The 20,577-nt window shown below is 49.3% G+C and overlaps 1 protein-coding gene across 2 annotated transcripts; it reads left to right on the top strand.

The window, feature by feature from the left end:
- The first annotated feature begins 6,405 nt into the window (after positions 1-6,405).
- Positions 6,406-19,622, top strand: MYL6 (myosin light chain 6). Of its 2 annotated transcripts, XM_080996550.1 has the most exons (7): positions 6,406-6,540; positions 6,867-6,894; positions 11,666-11,809; positions 12,912-13,085; positions 14,159-14,236; positions 14,951-14,990; positions 19,303-19,622. In XM_080996550.1, the coding sequence occupies exons 1-6, from the start codon at positions 6,538-6,540 to the stop codon at positions 14,977-14,979; spliced, it is 456 nt and encodes a 151-aa protein (XP_080852676.1). In that variant the 5' UTR covers positions 6,406-6,537; the 3' UTR covers positions 14,980-14,990; positions 19,303-19,622. The 2 variants fall into 2 exon arrangements, with proteins under 2 accessions (XP_080852676.1, XP_080852677.1); XM_080996551.1 differs by lacking the exon at positions 14,951-14,990.
- The last annotated feature ends 955 nt before the right edge of the window (positions 19,623-20,577 follow it).

Genomic DNA, 20,577 nt, shown 5'->3' with positions numbered 1-20,577 from the left:
GACAAGGAGGGTCTGGCAATCGTAAAGGGAGTAAAAAAATTCCATGATTTCTTGTACGGGCGGCCCTTCACCGTGGTGACTGACCACAAGCCGTTGCTTGGCTTGTTTGCCCCCGAAAAGCAGACCCCCCAAGTGCTGTCTCCTCGCGTCCTCAGGTGGTCAATTTTCCTTGCCAGCTACCAGTATGCACTGATTCACCGACCTGGGAAGGCGATGGGCCATGCGGACGCCCTCAGCAGGCTACCACTACCGGAAACAGGCCCTGACCCAGCACCTGCACAAGAGGTTATGAGCCTGGAGCTGCTTCCCGACCGCCCCATTCAGGCACAAGAAGTTGCACACCATTCCAAGAAAGATAGGGTCATCTCCCGGGTCCTGGACTGGGTGTGGAGGGGATGGCCCAGCAGCAGCCCCGGGCCAGAATTCGCCGGCTACACAACCCGCAAACATGAACTGTCGGCCCACAAGGGGTGCCTGTTATGGGGAAGCAGAGTCGTTGTTCCCCAGCCCCTCTGCAAAAGGGTCCTCACAGCCCTACACGAGACACATCCAGGGGTAGTAAGAATGAAGGCCCTTGCCAGGAGTTATGTGTGGTGGCCGGGGATCGATGGAGAGATAGAGGCCTGGGTCAAACACTGCCAGGCCTGCCAAGAATCCCGCCCAGATCCCCCAAGGGCCCCAGTCCAGTCCTGGGAGTCCGCCCGAGCACCATGGTCACGCCTGCATGTGGATTTCGCTGGCCCCTTTCAGGGGAAAACATTCTTCATAGTGGTGGACTCCTACACCAAATGGCTGGAAGTCGCACTGGTACCGTCCACTTCCACGTCCGCAGCCATCCGGGTACTACGCAGGCTGTTTGCAACCCACGGGCTCCCTGACACTCTCGTCTCAGACAACGGGACTGCATTTACGTCAGGAGAATTCCAAACCTTCACAGCGCAGAACGCCATCCGCCACATCCGTTCGGCGCCGTTCCACCCTGCCACCAATGGCCAAGCAGAACGCATGGTGCGGACCACCAAGGACACCCTTCGCCGCATGACGCAAGGGGACTGGGAGTACCGCCTTGCCACATTCCTTCTAGCACAGCACAGCACCCCCAGCTCAACGACTGGCCGGAGCCCCGCTGAACTACTAATGGGTCGGCGCCTTGCAATCAGATTGGACCGCCTTCACCCCGATAGAGCTCAGGATGAGGTAGTGGTGGGGGAAGGCAGGAACCCCCGGACCTTCGAGGCCCAGGACCCAGTGTACGCAAAGAATTTTGGGGCAGGCCCAGCATGGGTACCCGCCACAATCACCAGGGTCACTGGCCCCGTGTCGTACGAGGTGCTAACGGATGGGGGGCAATGCTGGCGCCGCCACTGCGACCAGATACGGCGACGATTCCCGGGAGAAAACCAGGAGGAGGACAGGTCAGAGGAGTCCCAAGGGAACAGCGGGGCAGTGAGGCCCATAGAGCAGGAGGGGCCAGCAGGAGAGGCAGAATCAGTAAATACAGAGAGGACCCGTGAGGCCGAAAGGACACCGGAACCAGAACCACGACTGAGCGAGCCGGTTGCACCAGACCAAACAGCCGCATCACAGCCAGCATCCTTGGAACACGAGCCAGAACCCGGAGCCCGGACCAGGGAACACCCCAGGCCACAACGCACACGTAGGCCGCCGGCATACCTTGAGGACTATGAATGCGACCTCCCGGGCAGGACTGGAACTTAGAGGGGAGGGGTGTTATGTACTGAGTTGAATAGGATCCAAACTGTAGCAGTCTGATTGGTCCTAGAACAATAGGATCCAAAAGGCAGCAGTCTGATTGGTCCTAGAACAATAGGATTCAGAATGCAGCAGTCTGATTGGTCCTAGAACAATGCAGCAGTATGATTGGTTGGCAGGAACCACCCAATCCTGCTCCAGATAGAAGTGAATCCACAACCTGATTGGCTTACAGTAGAATTCCAGAATTAGCCAATCATGTGCAGCCCATTGTGTAAATAATGTATATAAAGCAGATACTGTGAGGGGACATTTATTCATTCCTCCTCACCACTATGAGCTGAATAAAGAGCATGAAATCACTTTGCGACTCTGAGTATATTTCAGTGGCCCAGGCCAGTGCTCCTCTCCACCCACCAAGGGCCACGTCAGTGTGAGGCAAAGACAGGTAAGGAGGCACCTAGCTTTGGGGAAGAGACAGGAGGGCTCTAGGACCCTGTGAGACCCTCAGGCCTCCTTCCCAAAGCCCAGCCCTAAATCTTCCCCTGTGTCTGCACAATGTAGTCACTGCATCACAGTTCTAGATCTTATTTTGAGGAATTTCGTGCTTACTTAATAAGTCATATCAATATATTATTTGCCAAGTAAATCATTATTGTAAATAAACATCAGTAGGAATATAAAGTATATTTATATCTCCACCCAGACTCCGTTTCATTGGTCTCATTTGACTCCTGCAGGGCCATTAGACTCAAACATTATCCATGAGTTGCTAGTTAATTTAGGATATATATTTTTTTAATTACTTATGTGTTGCATTTATATCCCACTTTTCCCTCAAAGAAGCTCAAAGTGGCTTACACGGTTCTCCCCATCCTCACAACAACCAGCCTGTGAGGTAAATTAGGCTGAGAGGCAGTGAGTAGCCCAAGGTCACCCAGAGAGCTTCATGGTAAACTGAGGACTTGAACCCTGTTCTCCCAGGTCCTAGTCTGACACTCTAACCACTACACCACACTGCAAATGTATGCAGTGGGAACACACATTTATTGCTGAAAACTATGGTCTAAACCACAGAGCCTAGGACTTGCCGATCAGAAGGTCGGCAGTTCGAATCCCCGCGACGGGGTGAGCTCCCGTTGCTCGGTCCCTGCTCCTGCCCACCTAGCAGTTCAAAAGCATGTCAAGGTGCAAGTAGATAAATAGGTACCGCTCTGGCGGGAAGGTAAACGGCATTTCCGTGTGCTGCTCTAGTTCGCCAGAAGCGGCTTAGTCATGCTGGCCACATGACCCGGAAGCCGTCTGTGGACAAATGCCGGCTCCTTCGGCCAGTAAAGCGAGATGAGCGTCACAACCCCAGAGTCGGCCACGACTGAACCTAACGGTCAGGGGTCCCTTTACCTTTACCTTTATCCCTGTTACATGGAACCTCCTGCCAGGTTATGAACTATGGACTGTGCATGAACTGGGGTAGCCCTATGTTTGGTGCTTCAAGAAAAATGAAAAACCTTCACCTTCCACTCTGTAAATGGATCAACAAGGTGCGTTCCCTGTCCTGGTTTGAACTCACTGGTCCTGAGATGAGTGCAGGAGGACACTCAAGGGCTTCCCTTGAGGTTTATGTCCAGTAGCTGCCTGTTTAGGTCTCCCTGCTCCTCTCTTTCAGTGGTCTGAACCATTGCCCCTTTCCTTGTATTCCTGCTCTATATTTCCTGTTTGCTTCTCCTCTCTGTGCTGATTCATTGGTGTATTTTGTCCATTTGCAACACTTGCAGAAAATACACACACAATATTTTTAAAGTGTAAAGTGTAATGGCTGCATAGGAAGGGTAATGAATACAATTGGCGCTTGCTTATCTGCCCGACCCTCTCTCCCTTCCCAGAATAAATATTTAAAGTGGCACAAGAGAAACGTGTGCATTTGGATCTGTCCGGCTGCTGCCATTCAATATCCACACTAAGCCCAAGATTCAAAGGAGTTGTCAACACATTGGCTTATGATGTGCGCAGCCCATCTGCAGCCACTCCCCCCATGATGCACTGACATATATCCCCAGCCTCCCCCCATTCAGGACTTGCACGGTAAGGCTTCAACCCCAATCATATTTACTTGCAAGTATTTAAGTCCTGTTCAAAACAAGGGAACTTCTCATTAAGCAGTTTGCCTCTAAGTGTTGCAACTGGAAAGTCACAACCAGACTTGGAATTTTTATAGCAGGATGCAATATCTCCCCGTCCCCTCAATAAACAGCCACTCCATGTGTCGTCACCCTCTTTGGACCCCCATCCCCTAGTGATGACAGAAGAACCATCAAATCGCACTTTGCTCAGAGTCACGACAAGCTGTCAAATTCAAGAAGGTTAAAAAGAAAAGGCCATTCCCACGTCAGGGAATACTCTGGACTCATTAGCGCAGATGAGACACATTAGTACACAGACAGGCCTGCTGATATATGAGCTGTATGAATGTGTTGCATTTAGCGCATGTGTGCCCTGGAGATTTGACTTTTGTTGCTGGAGAGGCTCTGATGTTCCAGTCAGAATCACAGCTCAACAAGAAGGCCCTGTAACATACCTTAGGTCAGCCTTCCCCAACCAGGTGCCCTCCATAGCTGTGCTGGTTGGGGCTGATGAGAGAGTTAGAGGGCACCAAGCTGGTGAAGGCTGCATTATCATTAATATTATTAATGATATATGCATTTGCACACTTCATGTTAATACATGTATGTTTTCTAAAACAGTTGTTGGTTAGAGGACTGCAAAGCGAATTCCACAGAACTGTGAATTTTGAAGGCTGTGTTACAGCTCACGTACCATTATGGGAAGTGTGAATGAAATATACTCGGAGTCGAGAGTGGATTTCATGCTCTTTATTCAGCTCATAGTGGTGAGGAGGAATAAATGTTCCCCCAAGGTATCTGCTTTATATACCGGTACATTATTTACACAATGGGCTGCACATGATTGGCTAAATCCAGAATTCTCTTGTAGGCCAATCAGGTTGTGGATTCACTTCCATCTGGAGCTGGATTGGGTGGCTCCTGCAGACCAATCATACTGCTGCATTGTTCTAGGACCAATCAGACTGCTGCATTTTGGATCCTATTCAACTCAGTACATAACAGTCAATTAGGTTCACTTTAAAATCAGTATCAAACCGGATCCTTCCCCAGATAAACAGTATGTTGCCATGCTTCTCATCTCAGGAAACAGCAACTCCAGGCATACCTAACCTTCTTTATGAGTCCCACTTGCTTTCTTGACTCTCACCTCACTGTTTGCCCTCCACCAACCTCCAGCTCACTGCCCCCAAAATCTAACCATTTTCACTCTGCTTCACTTCCCCAGTGACAAAGTGGAGTAGGTGCAATTAATATCCTTTCTTGGACCGATGAGTTTTGTGAATGAGTATAAACACCCAAACCATAAAAGGCTTCTCTTTTGTATTAGCTTGGCTTCCATAATGTGGGAGAGACTGCTTTCTCCCTAGCACAGGAAAGGCCACCTCACTGGTTAATGCAAACAATTCGGGTTGATTAAATGGCCTGTTATTACAAAGCTCCTGGATTCATTCTGTCACATGAAACACATTATGCAAAAACTAGGGAAGGATTAGGGCCCCGGGGCAGTATATTCTGGAGTCGGACAAATGCATCCCCCCTCTTGCATTGCACTTCAGAGTCTCCACCCACCCAAAGCAGGGACCTTCAGCCTACCTTATGATCAGGCCAGCCTTAGGCTGGGTTCCAGTTCCAGCCTACCCATGGATGCTCTGCTTAGCCTTGGGAGAAAACACTTTGCATCTCTCTGATCGACCCGTCAAAGGCAATAGTTCTGCTAAGTGTGGTGGGGCGCTGCTGCTGCTCACCTGTCCTTTGGGAGGTAACATTTCTGCTGCTTACTAGGAGGTAGAGGGTTGAAGCAGAAGGGAGGTTGGTGCGGCACAAACACACCATCAGGAATCCTGGATTGGCTCCAATCATGCATTTGCACTGTGCCAGCTCACCCCTCCTGGTAAGCAGCTGCAATGCAACTGACTGGAGATCAGGTGAGCAGGGCCAGCCCATCACACCACCTGTGACTGGTCCTCAGTCCTTGGATCCTTGGCAGGTGCCTGGCCATGCTGATGCGTATTAAACTGTGTATTAGTTAGAAAAATATATAACACATTGCTGACATGTAAGGAAATATGATGAAGCAAACACTGCAAAGCACCTTGCAGTTTGCACTTAAAGAAGGTGGCCAGGTGGAAAAGAAGGCAGGACTTCTGCACCTTTAAGAGTTGTCTGGAAGAATTTCAGCAGGTGTGGCTCGTTATGCAAGCCACACCTGCAGAAATCTCCTCTTCTACACCCTTCAGGAATCTGGCTCTCTTTTTGCATCTACCCAGCCTGGTTTAATCCTCAATAAACCAGAACTACAGCTCAGACCTGCAGACATCATGTTTTCTTTTCTTTTTTGGGTAAAAAAAGAACTACATCTCCCAGCATGCAACGCACCAGCTCCTTCTAAGGCAACAGCCTCCGCCCGCGAGACTGTCATCTCAGCAGCCCATCTATAGGCAAAAAAGCTCGAGTGCTTTCCTTCCTAGCTTGGCACAGGAGAGGAGGGATCGGGGAAACTCCGCCCACTCCTGTCTCTTGAAAAATGCAGCCTCTGCTTAGCATAACGTCGATCCATTTTTGCTGCTCGCCAGCCAATCGGGGGCGAGTGCCTGCGTGCTGACCTCAGAGCCCAACCCGCAGAAAGACTTTGCACACGTTCAGGGCGGAAGGAGGGAAGCGTCAGAGCGCCAGGCGAGAGGAACTGCCAGCAGCCCGAATCATGGTGGGTGCTTTGTGGCAGATTTGAGCGCTGCGGGAGGGGCGGGGGGGATCCAGCCTGTGCGGTTAGGATCCAGCAAAAGCAAGGGATCTGGATCCGGGGACTGCTGTTTTTATTCTGAGCCAAGGACCCGCGGGGGGTCACCTTGGGGGATGGCCGGGCTCGGCGGGGAGCCGGCAGCAGCAGCAAGTCCAAGTGCGCCCCAGAAGTTGCCAAGGGGGTCCTTGCGGGCAGAAATGCGCTCTCTCGCGCCTCCTGAACTTCCTTGCTGCTGTTCTCTCTCCCCCACCCCCGAATAGTAATCGGCTTTTCTCTGATTTCCTTCGCAGTGTGACTTCTCGGAAGACCAGACCGCCGGTAGGTGCCCGCATCTCTTTCCGGGCGCTCCCACTTTGGGCACCACTTGGGAACCCCGAGGGCGGCGGCGGCGGGCCAGGGCTTCATTTTTAAACGTCGAAATCCTAAGGTTTAAACCGTGGGCGCCCTAGATCTGCTTAGGAGCCTGGTTTGGGGCTTACGACTCTTTCCCCCACCCCTCTCTCTCCTTCTAGCTGCTCTCTGTCCCTCCTACCCACCTCTCCATCACAACCCCGCAATGGTGAGTTCGTGTGTGGACAAAAGCGAGCCCCGTGTTAACTAGCACGTTCCCGGCCTCCTTGCTAATACGCCCTTCCGCGTCTCCCTCCTCGCGGGGAGTTGTGCATTTGAGCTTTGTGAAGCTAGGCCTCTGTGTGTGTGTGTGTGTTTGTGTCTGAAGCCGGCTGCTCGAATAGAGCCTTTCTCCAAAGTTGTGCCCCCCCCCGGCCCAACCCTTTTGCATGGGAATTCATTGGACTTCAGGTCGGCGCCGCCGCCCGCTTGATGGCTCATGCACGATGCATTTCCTGGTTCGGGAAAGGACCCACCCAGATCCCCTCCCGGCCGCTACGCGGGGCAAATGCCAGCTCCGCTTTTGCGCGCCGGCGGGATCTGGGAATCGCCGGGGCGCGAGTTGACCCGGGCAGCCCGTTCCCGAAGCCGGAGGAGCCGGTCGCGGCTTCTCCGGTTGTGCAGCAGCAGCAGGATGCGCGATTGGGGAAGGCGGGTGGAAATGGCTGCTTGCTTTCCCTCCTCTTGCGCCGCGCGGTTGGTGCCCGGCAGGCGGCCAGACTTCAGCCGGGGCGGGATCTTTCCCGCGGGCCGCGCAAGAGGAAGCCTCTGGCCCCCCCGGTTTGCAGGAGCGGACCAGCAAAAGATGGGCGCCGGGATTGTGTTCTCTTGGTTTCCTTATATGGGCAAGAAACTCATTTCGGAGCAGCCCGGGCTGGGAGCTGCTGCTGCTGCACTGGTACATTCCAGCCCGGATCCCAGGCGCTCGGAGGCAAAGGAGGAGAGATTCCTCTTGGCAAGGGAATCTTGCAGCTCTAAAGGTCCGGGGGGGGGGGGCGGCGAGTAGCAGCTACACTGTGGCTGTAGCTTAGTTCACATCCCCGTCGGAAGCAAGCGGGGAGGCTCCATTAGTGTTAATATAGTTGTGCATTTGGAGAGGAGCCCTAAAGCTTCCTTCCCGCAAGGGTTGCAGCTGATGCTTGCATGTTTTGTGTGTGCATGATTTGAGACTAAGGCCGGCAAGGGGTTCTGTGGTTTTCCTAATTTTAGACTTTGAGATTTGGTTATAGTTTTCAGGGAGTTTAGTTGCAACTAATGTTCCAGGTGCTTAGTGTTACAAATCGAGCTTCCTTTTTTATTGGTAGAAACCTTTTATTTACTGCCTTGTGTTTCCCAAGGTGCTTTGCAACCATGAAATACCATTTTGGTACAATAAACTGAGAACACTAAAACTAAAACTCAAAACTAATAACATAACAGTTAAAATAATTTAAAATCCATATCTTCTGTTATTATAGGCTGTGTCACCGTTTATTATTTCTAAGCATTTATAATCTTCTTTCCTTGAACGTTTAATTCCTTAATAAAGAGGTAACCGTATAAAAAAATTACAGAAACCATAAGACCAAGTCCAATAAAAAACCCAAGTTAACAGCTCTACCATAAAACAAAGCAAGCTAAGCTGCAGTGACAACAATTCAATTTTCTAATTGTTGGGATAGGAACTAAGTCACAAGTCAGTTCAGATGGCTTGATGTAATAGGACTCAAATTGCTTTTGCTTAGAATCATAGTCATAGAATTGTGGAGTTGGAAGGGACCTCAAGGGTCATCTAGTCCAACCCCCTGCAATTCGGGAATCCTTTTGCCCAACATGGGGTTCAAACCCACAACCCTGAGATGAAGAATCTCATGCTCTAGTGACCGAGGGCTGCTTTGCATTCTGGCTGCTGTATTTCGCACTTAGTGCAGTTTCTGTACAGTCTTCAAGGGCAGCCTTATGTGCTACGTGTTGCAGGAGTCTCATCTGGACATGTGTAATCTTGCGGCTTTGGAAAAAATGTTCCGGAATCGAGAGACGCTGTAGCTCAGTGTTTGCAAGTAAAAGGCCCTAAGATCAATCCTCGACATCTCCAGTTAATTGGATGCATGTGTATCTTTCATCACACCATCTCTGCACATATTAGAAAAAAGGAGGGTGGGGAAGCATAAAATGGCACCCCCACAAAGAACAACATTTGTGCCTTTTCCTCCTGGTTTAAAAGTGAACAATCACTAAATGGCTCCAGAAAAGGGGGTGATAGAGGAAGCTCTAGGGATATAGCAAACTGCCTTACGCTGGGTGAGAATGTTGGTCTTTCTAGCTCAGGATTGCCTACACTGACTGGCAGTGACTCTACGGGGATTCAGGAAGGGGACAGGGAGATGCCAGGCTTCGAACTTGGGACTTTCTGTAGGCAGAAGCTGATGCTCCATCCCTGAGCTGCGGCTTTCCCCACCCCCTTCATCCGGGCCGTGATTATCCTTTCTGGTACCTTCTGCCAAGCAGGACAAGGCTTGTGGTTCTCTCTGGGTCACACACTTCCCCTTTGCTAATCCTTGTCTGGTACAAATGAGATCCTGCTGCTAGCCTAGGTGGCATTGCCACAGTTGTCCTGGGCTGAGTCCTTTGCCAGCCTTCCAAAGGCGGGGGTGACCCTGGCGCTTCCTGCTGGGTGGGAGGCTTTGAGGTAATAAACACGCAAGCATCTTCAGCTGAATGTCCAGAGCAATTAGCTGCTTTGGAATTTGTGGCTAGGCAAAAGCATCATTGGAAGCGGATGGGGATAATCTCTCTAAAACAGGTCTTCAGTCTGGGTAGGGCAGACAAGGCACTGCAGTATGCGAAAATCTTGTCTCCTCCCCACCCCCTGATTTGCTACCACTTAAGCCCCACCGGTGTACCCTTGCATACAACTATATATTAAGTGTGGACCCCACCCCCCATTAAAATCCTCTGCTGTTAGGGGTCTTGTGGGAACTCACATAAGCAACTATTTGAATTCCAGAAGCTGTATGCTCTGGGGGAACAGGGTGCAGTGGGGTGCTCAAGTGTTTGGGGAGAGTGGTTGCCCGCCCACAGTTGGCAGTGGACCCAAAATTGACTCCTGCCCCACTCTTGAGAGCTGAGCTGGCCTGAGAGAAGAAGCAGCAGCAGCTATATGGTGGTCTGCAGTCTGAACCAACAAGTCAGTGGAGATTGGTGTAATATGAGTCAAATAGTTTTGGTTTGTTTGCATTCTGGCGGCTGCATTTTTGCACCTGTTGTAGTTTCTGTAGTCTTCAAGGACTGCCTCATGTTGTAACGCTGCAGTAGTCTAATTTGGAATTATTTCAAGATAGGTTTAAGCTTGCAGCTTTTGAAAAAGCATTCCACAATTAGGAGAGGCCATAGCTGAGTGCTGAAAGGCCATGAAACCAGTCCTTGACATCTCCAGTTTTTTGGATGCATGTGTATCACACTCTCCCTCCCATGTCATCCCCTCAGCTTAAAAGTGAAACATCATTCAGGTGGTTCCATGAGCCGTCCATATGACAACTAGACTTCATACAGCCCCAGAAATGTTCTCAAACTTACCCAGCTTTCTCTGCACATGGAATAATTAATATTCTGTATGAGATCTTGATATCAGAAGCTGCTAATGGGCACAAATGTAATGAAATAGGAATACAAACAAATTAATGCTTGAGTGCTGTTAACCTTCCTGGCCATTGCATTGGTGACATCAGCTTGGCTGTCCAAGGTGGGCAGGGCAAGATCTGATAAAGGTGGACTCAACAGGGGCTACAGATTCCATTTTCTTCTAAAACTCTGCTACTTGTACAATGGCACAGTCTTTTCAGCATCTGACCCAAGTGTACTGTAGGCTATGGAAGCTAATTTTCTTAGAGCCGAATAAAATTAGGCCGGATCCAAGTAAACAGGAGCCAGCGCATGGACTCCTGCTAGCGCGATGGTGCTTTCTACCTTCCCTCGTGAACCCCAGTTGACTTGGGGGGACGGGACCCTCAGAATAGCATGTGGAGAGAGAAGAGGAGAAATTGTTTTGCCAGGCAGTTGCACCCCTTGTCGCTGCCAAGACTTTCTCCCCCCCCCTCAAATATCCATCTATCTGTCTTTCTGGGGTATATAGCCACATTCTCTGATCATTCTTGTCTGTCCTAGTCTTTCTATACAGATCTTGTTACTTTTTAAGGCTCCAGTTTCTTTGTGCCTGAAGAAACTAGATCTTGCTTGGTGAAAAAACTGGCTGTGCCTTAAATGGAAGATTATCTAGCTACCTGGTTAATAGGAAGGTTGAATTCTAGGCTCCTGGAAGCAGTGGTGTAGGGAGGGGTGTGTGGTCCGCCCCGGGTCTCATCCTGAGGGGGAGTGACATTTGGCTCGTGTGCCGTGGCCCCCGCTCCCAGCCGGAGGAGGCAGGCAGGCAGGGGAGAGTCCCGCTGTGTCCGGTGGCATTCATGCCTAGGGAAGGGGCATCTTATTGTAGCCTGAAAATATGTGGGTTAATTGTGTGGGTGCAAGTAGGCTGTCTTTAAAAAAAGGAGACACAAGATATGGCCTCTGCTTTAGGAAATACACATCTTAAGGTTTGTTTTGAGCTTTATGCTGGGGGGGGGGTGTGGAGGATGTGAAAGGAATACGTGGTTTGGTGGCTTGTCCACTCCCTCCCCACAATTGTTTTGCGTCTTACCTCTTCACCTTCTGTGACTCCCTGCAGAGTTCAAGGAGGCTTTCCAGCTCTTTGACAGAACTGGAGATGGGAAGATCCTGTACAGCCAGTGTGGCGATGTCATGAGAGCCCTGGGCCAGAATCCTACCAATGCTGAAGTCATGAAAGTTCTGGGGAACCCCAAGAGCGATGGTGAGTGGGCCCTTTTACGGGAGCAGTTTGGGAGGCAAAGGGTCTCTGTTCTGTCCGGAGTGAAAGGTCCCTGATCAGTGTGTGGTTTAAACGGAGACCACTTGGCTTTTATAGTAGAACCTGCAAACCTGGCTGCTAGTTTTTAAAAAAGAGTTTTCCTATGCATTAGTCTAGCACTTGTGTGGACAAAAACCTGCCTGGTCATTTGCCCACAACTCAGAGACAGCTGAGCAAGAATCCCAGTGCAAGAGTGTGGGCCGTTGGTGCCCCAGCTCTTTGTTTACTTTTGCCAACAAAATGAGCAAATTTTGTGAACTTGCACAGCTCACAAAATGCAGCTATTCTTTATCACAGTTCCTGCACCTGGATGAAGTAAGAATATAAGAAGAATCCTGTGGGATTAGGCCAGTCGCCCATCTATTTCAGCATCCAGTACTCCCAGGGGCACCCAAGCAGGCCTTGATCGCAACGGCGCTGTTCCCACTTGTGGGTTCCAGCAAGTGGAATACAGAAGCAAAGTGCATCCCCACAGGGGAGACCCAGGGGCATTGGGGGGCTAGGAGCCCTTGACAGCCTTATCCTCCATGAATTTGTCTAATCCCCTGTTCAAGCCATCCAAGTTGGTGGCTGTCACTGCGAACTTGTGGGAACCAGTTTTAGTTTAATGATGTGCTGGGATGGTTCTCAACCTGTGGGTCCCCAGATGTTGTTGGGCTACAACTCCCATCATCCCTGAGCTCTGGCCTTGCTAGCTAGGGGTGATGGGAGTTGTAGTTCAACAACGTTTGGGGACCCACAGGTTGAGAAAGGCTGTGCTGTGTGAATCAGTGCTTCTTTTTGGCTGCCCTGAATCTTCTGGAATTCAGCTTCATTCGGATGGCCCTGAGTTCTAGTATCATCAGAGAGGGAAAATGTCCACCTCCCCACCTGCTTTCTCTCACGCCATGCGTTCGTAATCTTAGTGCACCTAAGTTCTGAAGGCCAGAGGCCAGCCTAGAAAAGGAGCAAGCGAGAGAGGGAAACGTCTAGACTCCCCCCCCCCCCGGGCCACAATCCGTCTATGATGCCTTGTCTCCCCACCCGCTTTGTGCTCTTTTCACAGAAATGAATGCAAAGACACTGAGCTTTGAGCAGTTCCTGCCCATGATGCAGACCATTGCCAAGAACAAGGATCAAGGCTGCTTTGAGGATTATGTGGAGGGGCTGAGGGTCTTCGACAAGGAGGGCAACGGGACGGTCATGGGAGCAGAGATACGCCATGTGCTTGTCACCCTAGGTATGGCTGGAGAAGACTTGGTCACGTTCAGGGGGGGCTGCCTGGCTGTTTCTAAGCTTGGCAGCTGAGAGAATTCATTCCTGACTTGCTTGGTTCTCCAGACGCTTTTCAAAAGTGTACTGTGGTCCCAAATTGGGTACAATGCTGAAAGAACCTGAAAAAACACCTGCCTCTCTAATTTATAGACGTCGATCTTGCAGAATAAAGTAGCTGGAATTCTTATACTGCAGTCCTATGCATAACTGCTTGGAACTCGAATTGTGTCTCTGGATTGCAGCCATCTCTCCTACTGTGTGTGTGTGTGTATGTACGTGTACACATGCGCAGTGTGGAAGAATTCACTGCTACAGAATTCCCGCAGCAAAGCGTCTATGGCCTTGGCCAAACCCATGGATGGGAGACTGCTGCGATCCTCACGTGTGATCAGGATACAAGATACTGGTTTTTCAAATGAGTGTTCCCTTTTAATCGCTTGCCTCATTTGTTTCAGAATGGAAGCTCTTGGGTCATTAGCAGCAGATTGCTATTCACACAGTCTCCCCCCTTTGTGTGTTGTCTGGGCATTGGGGTGCACCAATCCTTGAGTATTTTTGCTGGGCCCATGCATGCCCTGTTGGAGGAGAGAGAAGCCCTGATCAAAAGTGAGCTTGTCCCTTGACTCCTTTAGTGGGATGAGTGCAGAAAGAGGGCTGCCTCTCCCATAGAATAGTTTTCTCCTTCCACCTCAGAGGTGTCTTTCCCCCAGGAACTCTTATGCATCTACGCTGCTGCTTGAACATTCCCCATTAATTGCAATACAGTATTAGAAGACGGCTGTGCATGTTCCAGCGAACATTTACTTGACTTCCCAAACTTGCATTCCATTCGTAGCCTGTACAAAAGTTCTGCTGGTCACGCCAGCCAGTAATTCATCCCCACCCCCACTCACTTGCCCAGATTTCCTTTTTGTGACTCTTTAAACCAGGGTGTGTTCTGCTTGTTGCTTGTGATCCATTTTGTTAAGGGTGTTGCTGCGTCTTCCCTGGGTTTGCAACCTAGCCAAACCTCCTCAGCTCAACCTACTTTTCCTGCAGGGGAGAAGATGACCGAGGAAGAAGTAGAGATGCTTGTGGCCGGCCATGAAGACAGCAATGGCTGCATTAACTATGAAGGTGAGGGACAGAGATGGTGGTGACTTCTCGGTTGCTGTGCGCTGGTCTTGCGAGGAGGGGGCTCTGCCATCTTCCTCCGTGCTAGATAGATGAGGAAGAGCTTAGCGTTGGCGTAACTATATGGCGCCTGGTCTGGCGCTTCTTTCGGTTAGACATTTTCTCATGTCTAAAAGAAGAGAACATCACCTACAGAGCTCTGGTCTAATCTAACACTATGCAGGTATTCAGTTGGGGAGACTTGGGTGTGTGTGACATCTGTGCAGGCACTCCTGTCCTTTGGTTCGTCTAGTGAGCCATCCTTGTTCCTCATTTCTGTATATGTGTGCACACCTAGCCACCCACACCTGCGATGCAGTTCAGGAGGGTTGACGTCTGCCATGCTTGCATTCCATTGCTTTGTGTCGTCATGGGGAGTCTGCAGGTAACCTGTTCAGTCGGAAAGAGTGATGTGTGCCATTTAGCTTTTTGGGGTGATTGGGGGGCGGGGGTGGGTTTCCTTGTCTGCGACGGAGTCTTTTGCAGCAAAGGCTCTCTTGACTGCATGTACACGTCAGGCAGGTTGTGCAGATAGCAACTCACAAAGACCGCAAGATCTCCTAACGTGGTACTGTGTGTGCGCGCCTCGAATGGGCTGGGGTGTGTCTTTTATGTCCATGTGTCCAGTTTTGTTTGTTCATTTGTTTGATCAATTTTGATGTTTCTTCCTTTCTACAGCATTTGTGAGACACATCTTATCAGGGTGAATTCGAACGGGGTACGCCTCCTCCAAACCTACCTTATTATATACCTTATATATTTTTAACAGCCTCCTTTTTTTTGTTGACCTAAAAAAAAGGAAAATTTTTGTTGGCGCTCTTTATTGTTACTTTCCCCATCCTTCTTGTTCAGCATCTTCCTCCGTTTCTCCCCATCTTCCAGCATGTCTCTGCATGTAGCTGACTCTCTGTAATCTAAGCAAGGGTGTCTGGGGAAATGAGGCAGCTCTGGTTGGCTAAAGCAAGACTGTGCCTGTGTAACCTCACAGTTGTGGGGTAGGGATGCCGGTGGCAGCAGGAGGAGCAGCTTAATTGTCGCAGTGATGAGAGTCACAAACTTGGATCTTTGTCTCCCCCCCCCCCCCCCAGTTGTTGAGTACTAGGGCGAGTGTTAGAAACTCAGTTATATAAGCTAATAGCCAAAAGGCACCTTAAACCTAGGTTTCGGTTGCCACAGTGGAATGTCTAGGCACCATTTTTTTGCAGTTAAGATTTATTATTAATAATATATTATTTACATTGCTATAATGCTTTATTTCTTAAAGGAAAAAGCAGTTTACATTAAAACATCAAACAGTCCAGAATAAAATTCAAGCTTCAAGGAAAATATTTCGGGTCCTTCTCTGATATTTTGTTTTTCCAATATTTATTTACCTGCATAATTTATATAGCTGCCCCACAGAGAAGTACTCTAGGAAGTTAGTGTGGTGTAGTGGTTAGTGTCGGACTAGGACCTTGGGAGATCAGGGTTCAAATCCCTCCTCTGTCATGAAGCTCACGGGGTGACCTTGCTCAACCTCTTGACCTGCCTCACAGGGTCTTTGTAGGGATTAACTGAGGTGGGGGGCGAACCATGTACTCCTTGGAGGAAAAAGGTGGGATAGAAATGCAATAAATAAGCTCTTCTGCTTAAGAAAGTGGAGGGGCCAGCCAGAGGGGGATGTCCATTGCCAACCTGGCACCCAGAGATCTCCCCATGGTCGAAATTGGACTGACGCCAGTCACAACATGCCTGGCGCCTGGGGAATTTTGAACACTGACTTGGGCATGCCTTTCTGTTTGGTGTGGAGATCTGGATCTGGTTGGTTGGCCAGATTTTTCCCTTCCCTGTTTGCTGTGGGCCCTCCCACCTGTCAGTTTGCCTGATACTATATTTATTATTTGTTAAATTTGTATACTGCTCTTCATCCCTAGGGTGGTTCACAAGTGATACCACAGTGAGGGGAAGGGAAGCAGGTGGCGCTGTGGTCTAAACCACTGAGCCTCTTGGGCTTGCCGATCAGAAGGTCGGCGGTTTGAATCCCCATGACGGGGTGAGCTCCCCTTGCTCTCTCCTAGCTCCTGCCAATGTAGCAGTCCAAAAGCATGCCGGTACAAGTAGATAAATAGGTACCGCTGTGGCGGGAAGGTAAACAGCATTTCTGTGTGCTCTGGCTTCAGTCATAGTGTTCTGTTATGCCAGAAGCAGTTTAGTCCTGCTGGCTACATGACCCGGAAAGCTGTCTGGACTAATGCCGGCTCCCTCGGCCTGAAGGACCGCCTTTGACTGGACTTAACTGTCCAGGGGTCATTTACCTTTTACCTTCCCTGCCACAGTGAGAGCAGGTGTCCTGTTTTGGTCCACAGGCTTTGAATTCATCTGCGCAGTCAAAGGCGCCACGCTTTGCAGGCGCTGACAATTGGCTAATTGTCAGTGTTCGCAAAGGGCTTTGCACAGGTGCCCAACCTTCTTTTGGCCCAGCTGCATCTGTACCTGCCCATAGGTAGGGCTTGTGGACTGAACACGTAGATGCTGCTTCACATACTGTTGTAGATGAGACTGGGGACATTTTCAGTCTGTGTTTCTGCTTAAAAAGTGAAGCTGGACGGAGGCCTTGGAGACCAGCTTCTGGTCCAGGTGTGGGAAACCTGTTGGCCCACCAGTTGCTGAATTTGGCCATGTTGGCTGAGGCTGATGAGAGTTGCAGTTCAGCAACATGCAGAAGGCCAGAGGTTCCCTGGTCCGGTCTGTTTCCCTGCTTGACACAGAGTTAGCACTTCCCCAAGAGATGTCTATCCAGCCTTTGCATGAATACCTCCAGCAGGCGGGGGGGGGTGTCCCAGCCACTCTACCCCTCCCTTTGCCCCTTTTTGTGACAGCTCTTTGGGGTTCCCTTGCACTTGTGCACTCCCGCTTGTTTTCTCTTCAGTAGACACCCCAAATTCCACCAGACTTCCCTGCCCATTTACCTGTCTTCCTCTTTGGACCCTGGCTCCCATCCCAGGATGAGGCTAGCAAGCAGCCCAATTATGGGGATGCTCTTTTTCCTCGCTCCAGGTCTGGTTGCTTAGGCTCCTTTCTCTCCCTCTCATGGGGAGAGAACATGCGCAAGTGGCCACAGCAGACGTCGCAAATGACGTGGCCCAGGGATGCTGTCAACTTTTGGTGGGTGGGGCATGGTGGGTTGTTTTTGGGAGCTTTTGTACTGAAGCAGAGTAGAATGTGAGCCTGCCTAGAAGCCTTCTAGTCAAACTTGTCTTGGTTTGCTGGTAGTTGGGTCTGGAATGGTGCTTTGGCTGCGGCCCCAATGTGGGCACCTGCCTGTAGCCTCAGTCTGAGAAGAGTCTTGTGGTTTCCAGGCTAGTGCTGATTGTCTTCACAGTACTGCTACAAACCTTTCCCTCCCTCACATGGTGTTGGTTTTTATAATAGAAGGTGGTATTTTGAGTCACTCTTCTGAGATAGCAGAGCTATCTGAATGAAGCCTTATGTCTAAACCTATAGACCCCATTGTCCTCAAGGGCACACAGCATGGAAAAAAACCCCAAGATCATGATGATAAAACTATAAATCCTTATATTTCAAGTCATCGGGGGGCAAGTATGTTTGTCTGATATTGGTCTAGTGGTGCAGCTCTCCCTCAGTGCATGCATTTAAAGGATTTGTCTTAAATTCTGCAAGAATTGAGGTTGCAGGGAGTGCAAAAAAAGAGACTGAAGCAGGGAGATGTTGTACAGCTGAGCAACAGGGGAAGCCCAGTAAAAAAACAACAGTGTGCCACCTTCCCTCACCTTATTGAACAGTGAAGTCTAGTCTTGCTTTATTTTTATTTTTTTAAGCACAAATCGCAGTGGTTTTCCGAGTCTGTACAGAATACATGCAACCTTAAATAGGAAAAAAATCACCTTTCTTCAATGTTAAATGCAAAAGCAGTTTGGGTTCTGTGGCATGCCACAGAAAGTTGCAGTAAATTGTTTATTGGGCGTGGGGATCCAGTTCTTCATTTTTGGGGGCAAAATCTTCCACATAGCTGCTCTCACTGGGTACAGGGTGCACGACAACCCCTCCAGCTCTTCAGCCCCCATCCTGCCCTCTTGGAAGTGTTTCCACTGGAACTGAAGGTTAATTGGACAGTCTTTCTTTAAGGGCCTGTGCTGTGGCTGCCTGCCTGCCTGCCTGCCTGCCCCTCTTCTCTGCCTAGGTAGGCTCAGTCAGAAAGCTGAGTCCTTTCTCTGCTGTAGCTGAGTGTCTCTCCAACTTTTTCCACTCTGCAGAAAGCAGAGCATCCTCATAGGTTCAACTCCAGAATTCTGATGCCTGGCAACTAGTTTTAGAAATGGCCGTACTTCCTTCTGCCCGTGTTGCCTTCATGTTTCCTTGTCTCTAGTTGTTTTTCCTGATTAAATTATTTGTTAGAAGTGTTCGTTAACAGATGTGAGTGGGACTGGAGTGGGTCATAGATAGAGCCCCCAGGACATTGGTGCCGGAGAGGGGGGTGGGACTTCTTGTGTGATCCTGTACTGCCGGCAGGGACTGGCTTTAACCAAAACTCTGTTGGGAAGGGAGTAGAGAGGAAACTAGGCTGTTTGTCTGTTTGTTTCCTTCGCTAGCCTTTTTCATTTTGTGACCAAAAGCCATCTATGCATCCAAAGAAAATGGACCAGTTTTAGCCTTTCTTGCAGATGATATAATTAGCTTTGTGCTATTCCTCCGTAATTCCAACGTACACTATGGCACGTAGCTCTACAGCAGCTGTCACCAACCTGATGCCTTCCAGATGTTTTGGAGTACAACTCTGATCAGCCTCAGTGTGATCCTGGGGGCTGATGGAAGTTGTAGTCCTAAAGCAGAAGGAGGACACCAAGTTGCCAAAGGCTGCTGTGTAGAGGAAAGACAGGAAAGCTCCTTATCTAGTGGAAAGATTGTTCATTGTCATTGCTAACCATGGATTCCCACGTTCTGGCAAGTCCCATTTCCCCCCAGTAGGTTTAGCCTGGTCCTACGTGTTCTGTTTGTGCCTTTCTGACATCGGCTTTATTTTCTCTTCCCAGAGTTGGTGCGGATGGTTCTGAGTGGCTGAAGATCACCTCTAGCTTCTCCTGAGAACCTCTTCCAGTTTATCCTTAAAATGTTTGTGCCTTTTTATCTGTGTCTGAAACTACTTTTGGTTCCCTCTTTCTCCAACCTCTTGGTTTAGTCCTTGAGGCGAGGGCTAAGGAAAGGAAGAAAACAACATTTGTCTGAAGGAACTTGTTCCTGAAGGGCAGGGAAGCAAACTGCTGGCTTGTCTTGCATCACTTTATTTCCAGAAGTGTTCAGCTTATTTCCTCTTGGTTGCTTTAATAAACTGTTCCCAAAAATGTCTTACTAACACTGTGCCGTGTTACTTCTTGAAAACCAAAGTGGCTGCTGGAGTTCAGAGATCTTCAAACAGGGTTTTTCTTGTGATTCTGGTACCTATACTCATCTGAGACAGTTTGAATTGTGTTGGCAGGAACAGTACAGAAAAATGCTGTTAATAGCACAGAACTAAGTTTTAGCTATAGCTCTATTTGATGGACTGAATCCTGAGAGACCAGGGTTCAAATCCTGACACTTGGCCATGAAGCTTACACACTCTCAGCCTCACTTTCCTTACAGGGTAATTGTCAGGAGAAAATGGGGAGACAACAATGTCACCTTAAGGGAAAGGTGGGATGTACCGAATTTTTCGCTTTATAAGACGCACCAGACCACAAGACGCACGTAGTTTTTGGAGGAGGAAAACAAGAAAAAAAAATATTCTTAATCTCAGAAGCCAGAACAGCAAGAGGGATCGCTGCGCAGTGAAAGCAGCAATCCCTCTTGCTGTTCTGGCTTCTGGGATAGCTGTGCATTCTGCATTCGCCCCATAAGACGCACACACATTTCCCCTTACTTTTTAGGAGGGAAAAAGTGAGTCTTATAGAGCAAAAAATACGGTAAATGTAAATCTAGAAGACGTGAGTGGTATCCAATGAAGTTTTACTCAGAGTAAACCCTTTGAAATTAATGAACACGGCAGAGTAAAGTTGGGTCGCTGTTTCAGGTTCTGCGAAAGCAGTCGTAGCATGTTTGTTTGTTGCAACATCTTGCTGCTGCTCAGTAAAACCCAGTAATTCATGAAGTACAGCTTTGATTCCCCTAGAACATATCTCACTAGGGGACTTTGCCCTGTCAAGGAATAGTCTGTGTAGCCTGCCCTCCTTCACCATTCTTGGAAACAGTGCTACTGTCGTTCTCCATTATTACTACTATTTTAAAATGGAAGGAATTTGAAAAACAAAAACCTGAGCCATTGTTAATGG

The sequence above is a fragment of the Podarcis pityusensis genome (assembly GCF_964106645.2).
Source record: "Podarcis pityusensis genome assembly, chromosome: 2".
NCBI classification, from domain to species: domain Eukaryota; kingdom Metazoa; phylum Chordata; class Lepidosauria; order Squamata; family Lacertidae; genus Podarcis; species Podarcis pityusensis.
The sequence above is the reverse complement of the archived record's forward strand: the minus strand, read 5'-3'. Positions and strand labels throughout refer to the sequence as shown.

Bases quoted from the DNA above. Each gene is read 5' to 3' on its own strand.
- MYL6 (XM_080996551.1), top strand. The intron at 6,895-11,665 runs GTAGGTGCCCGC...GACTCCCTGCAG, and splicing joins CTCGGAAGACCAGACCGCCG to AGTTCAAGGAGGCTTTCCAG. The intron at 13,086-14,158 runs GTATGGCTGGAG...CTTTTCCTGCAG, and splicing joins CCATGTGCTTGTCACCCTAG to GGGAGAAGATGACCGAGGAA.